Below are 12066 nucleotides of genomic sequence, written 5' to 3'. Positions count from 1 at the left end.
ACGGTTACCTCATCAGACTGATGGATGGTGTCCAGCGGGATCAGTGCTGTGCCGATCATAGTGTCCCAGATCAAACCTTTGTTCCACAGCTCCACCACCAGACCCGAGTCCAGATTGCTGATCTCGCTGTGGAAATGAGCAAACACAAAACCACATCAGTAAAATACAGCAAACAGTCTTTACACATGGTCACAACAACAATCATTTAAAGGAGTGAAACTTTTATCACTACAAACATGGTATAAACAACCTACTAGTAGTACTTGTACTAGGTGATTTTAGATTTGTTTTGAAATGCATTAATAATTTGGCTCCGTTTTATGTTGCTGAACTGTTTCACCATTATATTCCAACTTGAACTCTCAGATCAGCCGATCGGATACTTTTATAGGTACCTAAGGAAAAGTGCTGAGGTATACTTCAAATATATGTTTTGCTCTTATTAAAATAATCAGAGTAAAAATATTTATTAAGGTGTTCATTTGAACGAATGGTCGACGGGTGCAGCAAACGTCGAAACCTGCAGCAAACACGTGAATAAACATGAACCCCAAAACAGACAAAAAGAAAAAATAAATGGACCAGTAAAACTCTGCAAACAAGAAAAATGCTGCAAATAAAAAAGGAGGAAAGGAAAAATGTTGCAAAAACAACCGCAAGTATAAAACATTGCAAACTCGCTCCACAAAACGAAAGTCCTCCAGAACTCTAGGGGGAGTATGGAGCAGATAACATAAATATGCTGCTATTCTAAAATGTGTAAAAAAAAATTAAGTACAACGCATAAATTCTGTCTTCCTTTTGGACATCCTGTCTTTATTAAGGGTCTGATCTCACAGATTTGCTTGTTGCCTGCCCCTAGTGGTCTGGAAGACTTTTGTTTTTTGGTATTAGTGTTTCATATTTAACAGTTTTGTTATTTGCAGCGTTTTTCTGTAGCACTTATTTATTGTGTTTTGCAGTTTGCATCATTAATATGTTTGCAGCGCTTTATGCCCCGTCAGCCACCGTACCCAACATAACACAGAACAGGACAAATTGCTTTTAACCTGCAACTTAATTCTCGTTCATGTATGAATTTTATATATAAACACATAAAAGGACCGTTTTCAATATTACCTAAATGTAGAGAAGCTCATGTTAAAATTTCAACCAATCTAAAGGAAGCATACATCTGGTTTAAGATGGGATTTATTTTTATTCTTCAGTCCGGCACCAATCCTCTTCCCCCTTAAGGTCACGAGGTTCACCAGTTTTTGTGCAGAAACAATAAGTGCCAAAATGACAGCTGTCATTTTCTCTAAAGAGAAACAGAAGCCAACTGTTTCCCCTGCTCATCTGCATATTCATATTCACATCCTCATTCACATTCATGTCGCCTCGGTTTGCCTGTCAATCATCTCTGATGACTCTCAGCAGCTCAGATGATGGAGAGACAGTGGGTGGGAGAAGCTAAGTTGTGTACATTCTTGTTTAAGTTGCCAATTAAGGGCTTTTTGGGGGACAAAAGTCATAAAATATCTGACGACTTGGTACATTTGGAGACCAAAGTTGCAATATTTTTTACATTTTCAGCTGCTGCGGTTCGATTTCACATTCAGTCAAACTAATTCAAAAGCCTGTTCCCCTCCTCACCTGTGGTGGCGCTGCACCAATTACAGAAGGAAACGACCCGAACACCTCTAAAGAAAACAGAACTTTTTTCATAAAATGTTAACAAAACTGGAGTAGCATCAGATTTCAGCGCTTGTAGGATTTCTCTCGTGTTTGGAAAACATCACAAGCCATTTCTGCCGCTAGCGCTAGATTTGTGCGTTTGCTTTGGTTGTATTTACCCAGAATGCCCTGTGTTGTATAACATAAACAAACTTGCAAACAAACTGGAGTTTGACTAAAGCAGACTAAACAGGGCTTAAGTTGAGCCTTTCACAATAAGAAATTTTGCTGATTAATTGTTTTAGAAAAACTGAATGATATTGACTTTTGGATGACGATAAATTGTTCCAATAATTATTGCGATAAATGATTATTTTTTTGAGACCATTTTCAAGTAATGTACTGATAATGGCATATTAATGCATGTTGAGTAACTTGCGCAGCAGCAGTTTAAAGTTTAGTCATAGTTTTAACAATTTAAAAAATCATTATTTTATAAAAGTGACATGTACTTTTAATTTTACAATTTTTCAGCTAAATCTGAATCTTAAATGAGTCAAAAATGATTTATTAGCAGTTAAAAGTGACATTTTGGCCAAGGTGAGCTGCTTTAATCTCATATTACGTAAGATGACAGTCTGCTGGTTTAAAGGGAGGGAAATGGAAAGAAAGAACACCGTTTTTATTAGTGGCTCAGTTTAATCTATGGGATTATGCAGTTTTATGATAAAAAACATATCCGTGTCTGAATGACGTTCCTGAGTTGCGTCTCTGTTGAAAACAGTCAGAATCGGTGCATTTTTAAACACCCAGAAGGACACTGTGTGTGTTTGAGCTGAGACCGAGAGCCGACAGACGGGAGATCTGTGAAGTCAGCGGTGAAATTCAAACATGTTCCTGCTGGGAAAGCTTTGCACAAACACACACGGCCGTTTCAGGATCAGGAACGAGAAAACAGCATTTTCTTCTTGGCAATGCTCTTTTTTATGTCATCAGTCTTGTTGAGTTGGTTTGATTTTGACATGAACATCAATGTTTCAGCACTTCTGTCTCTGTAAACCTTAGAGTCCATACTCACAACACCCAACCCTGCGTCACTGTGTTAACTGACACCATCGGTATTCTTAATTAAATCAATAATATCTACAACAAAATGATTTTCATTCCTCCCAGATGAAAGTGGTTTTAAGAAAGCGGTTGTGCACTCACACAAACTAAAGCTGAAGTCGATAATCCTCTTTAAGTTGAAAGGGTGCAGTTAGGTTTATGCATGAGATGGTTTTTAATGCCACATGTAAATGTATCAATACTTTTACCCATTTCCTGGAAGATGTTCAACAGTAGCTAATCAGTTAAAATCAGATTGACCATTTCAAGTTCTGATGATTAATATTTTTCAAAGGACAATTTTGATCATAGAGACAAAACATTCAATCTTATTTATGGTTTTGTTGTTTCTTTTTTATGTAACACTTTGAGTGTTTGGTCTTCTGTAAAAAATGAAAATTGTTTGGTTGTTGAGAGAACAAACCTGTGTTATTATCGATATGTTAATTGAAAATCGTATCAATGACAACAATATTATCACTTATTGTCCCAGACGATATATTGTCTTAGTCAAAGATATATTGTTACTGACAATATATCGTCCAGCAAAATCTGTTACTGTGACAGGCCTGGTTTCAGATTTCTGGCAAAAACTCAGAAATTTTTAGATTCATCTCAGAAATAAAAAAAATTTTAAAAAAAGGAAATTTAAAGTTGGAAATTTTTGACATTTCAAACTGAAATTTACAAGTTTTTTTTTAAAGTTCTGAGATTATTCTTAAAATTTCTACTAGCAAATATTTAACTTTCCAAACTCAGAAATTTCCAACTTTTTTTTCTAGAAAATTTCTAAAATTAGTCTAAAACTTTCTGAGTTTTCTACTAGCAACGGTTCAACTTTTTAAGCTCAGAAATTTCAACGTTTTTTCAAGAAAATTTCTGACAATCTCAAAACTTTTTTTGGCATAATCTAATCCTTTTTTTTATAAAATACATCGTAATTCGTTCAAATTATCACTTCTAGTAAAGTCAGCAAACCTGTGTTATTATCAATATGTTAATTGAAAATTGTCTCAATGACACCATTATCACTTATTGTCCCAGACGATATATTGTCTTTGTCAAAGATATATTGTTACTGACAATATATCGTCCAGCAAAATCTGTTACTGTGACAGGCCTGGTCTCAGATTTCTGGCAAAAACTCAGACATTTTTTTATTAATCTCAGAAATTTTCAAGAAATGGAAATTTAAAGTTGGAAATTTTTGACATTTCAAACTGAAATTTACAAGTTTTTTCTTTTTTTTAAAGTTCTGAAATTATTCTCAAAATTTATACTGGAAAATATTTGACTTTCCAAACTCAGAAATGTCCAACTTTAAAAAATCTGAATGCAAAACAACGTGACGACACACCATGAATTGGATTTATAAAAATACAATACATAGCACCCAACTATTTCGTCTTATTTAAACATCCAGATGTAAGAAACTGTGCAGATCAGAATCAGAGAATCAGAATGAAGAAAGGCAGGAGGAGGAGGAGGAAAAGGTTTCCAACAGACAGACGTTAATCTCTCCTGTTGTTGTAATTTGATAAAGTCACTCCTCAAACACTTAATACAGGCTGATGCAGGCAGAAGGAAAAAGGTCACAATTTGTTGATACTTTAGCAGACCTTAATTGAAGGAAAGAGTAGGCGATGACCCGAAACATCAGACAAACCGATCAATAATCAGAAGAGCTTCTCCCCAAACATCTAAATATATCCTTAGTTGTTTTCCAATTAAAATAAAATACATACATCTGTGATCTTAGACCAGCCCCTTCTTTACTGCAAAAAACTAAATCTTACCAAGTACTCTTGGTCCATTTCTAGTGCAAATATCTTAGCATGCTTGAAATGAGACAAAATTAGCTTATAAGCAACTTTTCAGCAAGACATTAGAGCTTGTTTTCAGGCAATAATTCCTTAATATTGATAACAAGGTACAAGTACCATTATTTCACTTATAACCAGACATTTTTCCTGTGTTATAAGTCAATAGAAAAATAATTTTTTTCACCAATATTAAGGAATTACTTACTTAAAACAACCTCATACATCTTGCTGAAAAGTTGCCTGTAAGTATATGTACAAAAATATTTGAACTAAAACCAGACCAAAAATATTTGGTAAGATTTTGACTCATTGACAATCAAAGAGTCATATCAAAGCAAAGGAAAAATGCTAACATTAGCCTAGCACGTCATCTAAATGCTCCGCATAAAAATATCAGTTTGTCTGGAATCTGCAGCTGTATTTGTACATTCATCAGGTTATTTTTTTTTAAGCTGTTTAGCATCATTTTCTGCTGCTAGGAGAATCACTGAAGCAGTTCACTGCAGAAATAAAAACACAGAACCGATAACAGCTTTAAAATGAATGAACTGCTGCGTGATGTACTGCACTACACTGCAGGGAGCGGCTAGATTGGGAATTGATTTGGTGGTCATGATGCGGCTCCATGGAGTAAGATCTAATTCAGTCTGCAGCGTCACTGAATTTAATCTAGTACGATTTAAAGAATTACTCATGAGCATCAGCACTAACCCTTAAGCTTTTATTGTTTTGCAATACACATATGTTAATGTCAATGTACCTAATTTTACATAATTTTATATTCATAATTTTAAATAACTAATGATAAGAAAATAATCTTTGTTGATGAAGCAGTTCAGAAAAGTTCCTCAGATGAAAAGTCACTAAACATTTTTGGGGTTATCGCCGGAGTTTTCCCACAGTATCCCTTTAAAATAAGTGTTATCAATGATTTACTTTTTTAAATATAAACATAAAAAAAAACAAGAATTCTGACATTTTTCGTAGAATTCTATTTTCTTCGAATTCTGAGTTTAGTCGTAGAATTGTGGCTTTTTTCGCAGAATTTTGACTTTAATTGTAGAATGCTGACTTTTTTGAGAAAAAACAAATTTTCTCAGAATTCTTGTGGAATTCCGACTTTCCCAGAATGTTGGCTTTAATCGTAGAATTCCGACTTTTGATCTCAGACGATAAATGTCAGTCCTGAGAAAGAAGTCATAATTCTATTTTAGATTAAAGACTACTACTTTTTTTTCCCCCAGTGGCCCTAATCGTCTTCCGTACTCTAAACACTGAAATGAGAAAATCTGTGAGCAGAGAGCAGACGAAATGTTCAAAGTAAAACGGTCAAAAATCCCCCTCTCTGTACCATATTGCAGTCCGGTTGGCACAATGGGCTTGGAGAAAAATCAGCAGCCGGTCTGCTAGTAGCTGTGGCACAATCATTACTTATCATGAGATTTTCCAAATTAAATCTGAATTTTTCCGCTCTTCAGATGCACCTTTTTGCTTGTCGAGAAACCACAAAACCTCATTTTGCCATCAGTGTTTCTCTGCACAGCTGCCAGATGCAGGTCGAGTTAAAAAAAAACTAATTATGGGATGCCATTCAAACCACCTAACTAGGATGTTTTGCCCATCAGACAATACTTCCACACATAAATTGCTGATTTTCTCCTCACACATTGATTCCAACATCACCACTTACAACAGAGCAGGAAGCATAAAAAGACCCAGCAGATTTATAAATCAGGTGCATCTTTACCTCCGTGCCCTCTGGAATCAGGATGGGCTGGACAATTCATTAGATTTATAACTGGCTCATCCACTTATCTGGCAGGTAATTTCACTTTCCATCCCTCCAACCTGCTTCTGCCCAAATTCCCATTTAGGAGGCCGTGTCAGCCGGCCAGACCGGAGTCCCACCGGCCGCTGCTGTGTACCACTTTCAATGCCACAGAGGCCCATTAAGACCAGATAACAAGTCAGCTTGCAATGGCTACCTGGCCTGCATTCATCTGCAGGCTGCCACAGCATCTGAGGCACCAATTTCTCTCTGCATTTGTCTTGATGCATCCCAGGGGTTTGGCGGCGAACAAGCCGTTAGTGACAACACTTTGCAAAAAAATGCCAGAAAAATAAAGCAAAGCGACGATCCAAACTGAAATAAATGAAATTAGGTTTTAAATAGGGCTGAAATGACTAATTGGATTAAATGTAATTAATTTACTTTTAAAAATAATCGTCAAAAAATTTTGTAATCGATTAATCATTAATTGGAGAATACAGACTAACTTGATAAAACAATGTATTCAAACCAGAACTGTACAAAATATATATATTGCATGACATACATGTCCCCATAAAATAAAACAAAAACATTTTTAAATGTTTTTTTTTCAAGATTTATTTAATTGTTTATTCATTTAATAACCGTTTTATTTTGTGACACTGTGCATTTCATGGACTTTTATCTTTTTAAACTCTGTTTTTATCATCAATGAAAATAATAAAAATGGAATAAACATTTATTTGATCGCATGAAATAAATGTCCTTCTAAAACAAAACAAAAACTGATATTTAAAAAAAAAAATTTTTTTATTTCAATATTTATTTATTTCATTCTTTATCCGTTTAATAACTATTTTACTTTGTGACATTTTACTTTTGTAAAGCTACTTTATGCATTTTTTGGACTTTTAAATTTTAACTGTTTTCCTTTCATGGCTGAATACAAAACTCTTCTGCTTCCCATTTCTGCCCTCCTTCATGTTTGTCTGTCACATGAAATCCAACTGAAAACCGCAGAAGTTTGTGGTTATAATGTGGCAAAAGCAGAAAGGTGGAGGCTTCACAGTGGCGCAGTTGGTAGAGCTGTTGCCTTGCAGCAAGAAGGTTCTGGGTTCGATTCCCGGCCCCGGTCTTTCTGCATGGAGTTTGCATGTTCTCCCTGTGCATGGTGGGTTTTCTCCGGGTACTCCGGTTTCTTCCCACAGTCCAAAAACATGATTGTCAGGTTAATTGGCCTCTCCAAATTGCCCCTAGGTGTGAGTGTGTGTGCATGGTTGTGTGTCTCTATGTTGCCCTGCGACAGACTGGCGACCTGTCCAGGGTGACCCCCGCCTCTCGCCCGGTACGCTAGCTGGAGATGGGGACCAGCAACCCTCCTGACCCCACTGAGGGACAAGGGTGTAAGAAAATGGATGGATGGAAGCAGAAAGGTTCAAGTGGTTTACATACTTTTGTAAATATTAAAGTATTTTACTTACAACATGAAGTCCTGCTCCCAGCATGGCTGATCTCCACGGACTGTGATGGTTGTGCTCTTCACATTCTGGACCTTTAAGGTGACGTAGGCGTTGAATTTGTCTGGAAAAAACAGAGAAAATGGAAAATTAGAAACTCAAGTATTTGTTAAACACTGTTGGGGGGGTCAGACATGAAAGATACGAAAAGCTAAATGTTATTTTAAACTTTTGTTATCTTTTATTCCAGGAAATATTCAGAAAATCCCAGATTAAAATGAAGGAGAGTTTCTCCCTGTATGTACTGTAAACTGGGATATTATTGATGTGATGAAATGATGTAAAACATTTTTTCACACAATAAAATAATGGGGTAAAACACTCTTCAGATCAAATAAATTTCCAATATTAGCTGGTACTGTTTTTCACATCTGAATAAAAATAAGGATGGAAATATATAAAATATTTAGATGTTTCCCATGTTGTAAATCTATTCATCCATCTATTTACAAATCTATCCACCCAAACGTTTACATGTATATCCATCCACTAATTAATCTCTCCACCATTCATCAGTCCATTTATTTATCCATCTTTCCATCCACTTATCCATCCATCCATCAATCTACTTATCCTTTAATTTATCCATCCAGTTAGATATCAGTTAGTTATTCTTTAATTTATTCATCCATCCATCTGATTATCCATCCATCCATTCCCTTGCTGTCTGTGCTTTTTGCTGATTCCATATGAATCGGTTAAACACATAACTAGCATATTCACAGTTAAAGTTTGTATAGATGCTTTAAAAAAATATTACCGGTACAAATAAATGAATCAAACGGCCAAACCTCTGATTACCAACTGCTGTTGAAGAAAAAAAAATGGTCTGAAGAAAAAAGCACAGCATGTTTGTGCCTTAACTTTTCCTCCAACATGTTTCTCTCAGCTGCCTGCTAATGCAGCTGCTGTTACAGCGACAGCTTTTAGGGAGTCGGTCTACAATGAGGCTGAGGCATGAAGAAAACAACATAAAAGGATCTGAAACGGAGCTAAAAATCATTGCAAAAATGAATCCATAAAGGATCCGCTAGTGTAGATGATTCAGATGCTGTTATTCTGTGTTATTTAGGTAAGATTTCAGGTGGTTTATACAGACTGGAAGAAAAATCAATGCAAGAACTGGCAACTTTCTAAAGGATCAGCTGTTATTAGAGATGCAAGTTATCGATTCATGAAAGCTGAGTCATCTTTAATTCTTATCGATCAACTAACGATTAATTCCATAACAAAGTGCTACATTTTCAGAATATGCTGAATTAAGAAAAATACATAATAAAAAGTATATAAATTTGTGTTAGCTATATTCAATACTGACTGAATAAACAGAATATTGTGGTTTTGTCACGTCACGTTAAAAACCGACAGGAACATCTTAGGTTGTTGAATAGAAGAAAAGGTGGAAAATCTTTTCTTCTGTTCGTGAGAAGTGAAATATTTCCCATGAACAGAAAAATGTTCATGCATTAGTACCATTTGTGGTTTATTTTGAATGAATATTAATTTTAACTTCTCTGCGTTGTCTTAACCGCTTTATCCTCACCTTCGTAGCAAATCAGTCATTTTTGTTGAGATATTGACACTGCTCCGCCATGAAGCATCTCCGCTGAATCAGCGCCATTAAAGTGAAAACTTAAGCAGTTTATCGAGTGTTTATATTTGAAAACAGAAACGCTTAAAGCGTATTTATCGTCCCACACCGGATTCTGCTTGAACGATTTATCTTCCTCAACTGCAGTGGCGCCGCCACCGCCATCTTTGTTTCTGTAACAGCTCTGCTTCAGGTTGAACAGCGGCGCCCTCTGTTGGATGGCGGGCAAACTACAACACTAAAATGAAATATGGCCGTTATTGGTTATTCAGTTAAGCTAATTAGTTAAGAAGTGGGCAGAGAACCCCAAAACGGTACTCAATTAAGAGTAGCACTACTTCAACATATTTTTTTGACTAGAAATAATAAAATTACTCAAGTAAAAGTAAAAAGAGTGTAGTAAAAATACTCTCAAGTTATTTTTTTCAAAAAAGAAACTCAAGTAAATGTAACTAATTACTACCCAGCTCTGATCAATTGTAATTTAATCTAATTAACCTAGCAGTTATTCTGATAAAGCTATGACAGACAATGATTTTTAGTTTACCAAACCTATAAATCCTCAAGTCTCCACTTGTTCTGCTGTGTTGGTCTCTCATGGTCTTTCTGCACCATAAAATGACTTTTCTTTCTGTTTCTGAGCGAGTTAATCTGAGATAATCCATCATTCACTTTACAGAGTCTCCGTGTCTGTGATTCTTGTAGACAGCTCCATTAACTGACTGCTACCACCAGTGAGAAAAACATACAGGGTCACGACTGTGAGCAAAAATAACCCAACGAGAAACAAAAACACAGCGGAGAGAGCATTAACAATCCAGCATCTGTTGCCTGTGACCCTGCAGAGGTTGTTGAAGCCACAATCAGAACGACGCAAACTTCCATTAACGTTCTTGTGCAAAACCCGCAGAAACACGTCAGATGCAGGCGAGCTTGGGGAGAAGATATCCCAGCATGCAGCAGGGCCTTCTTGGGAGAGCATCCGGCATCATTTATTATTAACTGGCAATGACTTATGAAAATGAATAAGTTATATTCAGTTACGCATGGACGTGCGCAGCGCGGCTGGACCAGATGACATTTACTGGGCTGTCTACAATAATGAATACTCTATTATGGGCACCGAGGAAGATCAGAGAGGTTTTGGAGATGAAGAGATAAAAACATCCAAATCTGTTTATTGTTCGACAACAGAAGGACAAGATGTTCCCTGTTTCATTACAATTCCCATCTAGTTGTGTCTAATTAATATTTGCACACTGAAATTAAAGTAGGTGGAATCACACAGGAGCCATCGCATATGAGGAATCTGAAGGTAACTCAAAATTATTTGTAGAAAATTCACAAATAATTTAGATTTTTTTTGTAGTTCATCTAAAATATTCTAAAGAAAATGCAGCTTGGGACGTAGAAATACCATCAATGCTACTTCACACCCAGTACATCATTTCTACAAGTCTGAACTGGATCAGCGCCATCTTGGTAGGCAAGTGGAGCGCACAGCAAAGATGAACCATGGCTTCCAGTCCAACAAAAATAAAGTACACTTACACTCTATTTTTTTAAGATTAAAAAACAGTAGCTGATTAAATGCAGCTGCTGTGTTCAGTTTAATAATATAAATTACTATTATTTTTTTGAGTACATTATGTAGCGACCTGAGTGAAGTTGGCCCCCCCACATTCTTCAAATCAGACAAAATGGGTGTCAATCAACTCGGCTACGTTTGTGCTGGTTTGTGCAGCAAAATTTTTTGTTTGTGCTGCTTTGGCTTTGAAGATATTAATGAAAGTGTAAAGGGCAAAAGGTCAACCAGCCCCTCAACTTTTATGAAATCCAACTTTCTTTAAATCTTTAAAATGATAGCGGCACAAACGAAAATTTTTGCTGCACAAACCAGCACAAACGTAGCACTAACGTTTGACACTAATTTTGTTTGATTTCATAAGAGTGGGGGGTGGTGGGGTTGTTGACCTTTACACTTTCATTAATATCTTCAAAGCCAAAGCAGCACAAACAAAAGATTTTGCTGCACAAACCAGCACAAATGTAGCCGAGTTGATTGACACCCATTTTGTCTGATTTGAAGAAGGTGGGGGGCTTGTTGACCTTGGATGATCACTAGAAACATTTCTTTATATTTTTAAAATGATAGCGGCACAAACGAAAATTTTTGCTGCACAAACAACAAGCACAAAAGTTTGACACCAATTTTGTCTGATTTGAAGAAGGTGGGGGAGCCAACTTCACTCAGGTTATGTGGCGTCCTGAAGAAACTCATTTCAAATGGCAAAATTTTTCAAGAACAATATTTGTGTTTTGGAGAAATAAATGCTGTACCATTAAGTCACAGCTATGCAGTGAAACAAGCAATAAATAGTTTTTTTGATCACAATTTGTGAAAAAATACAGCGGGATTGGTTAAAATAAACTTTAAGCAAACAAAGGTTTTGCAATTGTGTACTTAATTCTGCATAATTAAAAACAATTTGAATTTTATTTTTCCATTTATATCTGTTCAAACACCGTCTGAGTTCTGTGTATTTTTTGTCTTACAGTAAAATGCAATACAATTTTTCTAGTGATTACAGGAAGATAGAC

General features: G+C 36.0%; 1 protein-coding gene across 4 annotated transcripts in view; it reads right to left on the bottom strand.

Annotated features, from left to right (window-relative positions):
• The window catches only part of LOC145552874 (uncharacterized), a 52274-nt gene that overhangs the window by 23542 nt on the left and 16666 nt on the right, over nt 1-12066 (bottom strand). For 3 of the 4 annotated variants that reach the window (XM_081610916.1, XM_081610919.1, XM_081610918.1), the window contains exons 3-4: nt 7839-7938; nt 9-126 (exon numbers count right to left, since the gene is read on the bottom strand). In XM_081610916.1, coding sequence (XP_081467042.1) covers nt 9-126; nt 7839-7938 — 218 coding nt within the window. Of the gene's footprint in view, nt 1-8; nt 127-7838; nt 7939-9417; nt 9664-12066 lie in introns of those variants that run through there. The other variant, XM_081610920.1, reaches the window with a different exon arrangement.

This window comes from Poecilia reticulata, chromosome 9 (assembly GCF_904066995.2).
Source record: "Poecilia reticulata chromosome 9, P_reticulata-male-v2, whole genome shotgun sequence".
NCBI lineage: Eukaryota > Metazoa > Chordata > Actinopteri > Cyprinodontiformes > Poeciliidae > Poecilia > Poecilia reticulata.
This window is presented reverse-complemented; position numbering and strand designations above follow the sequence as displayed.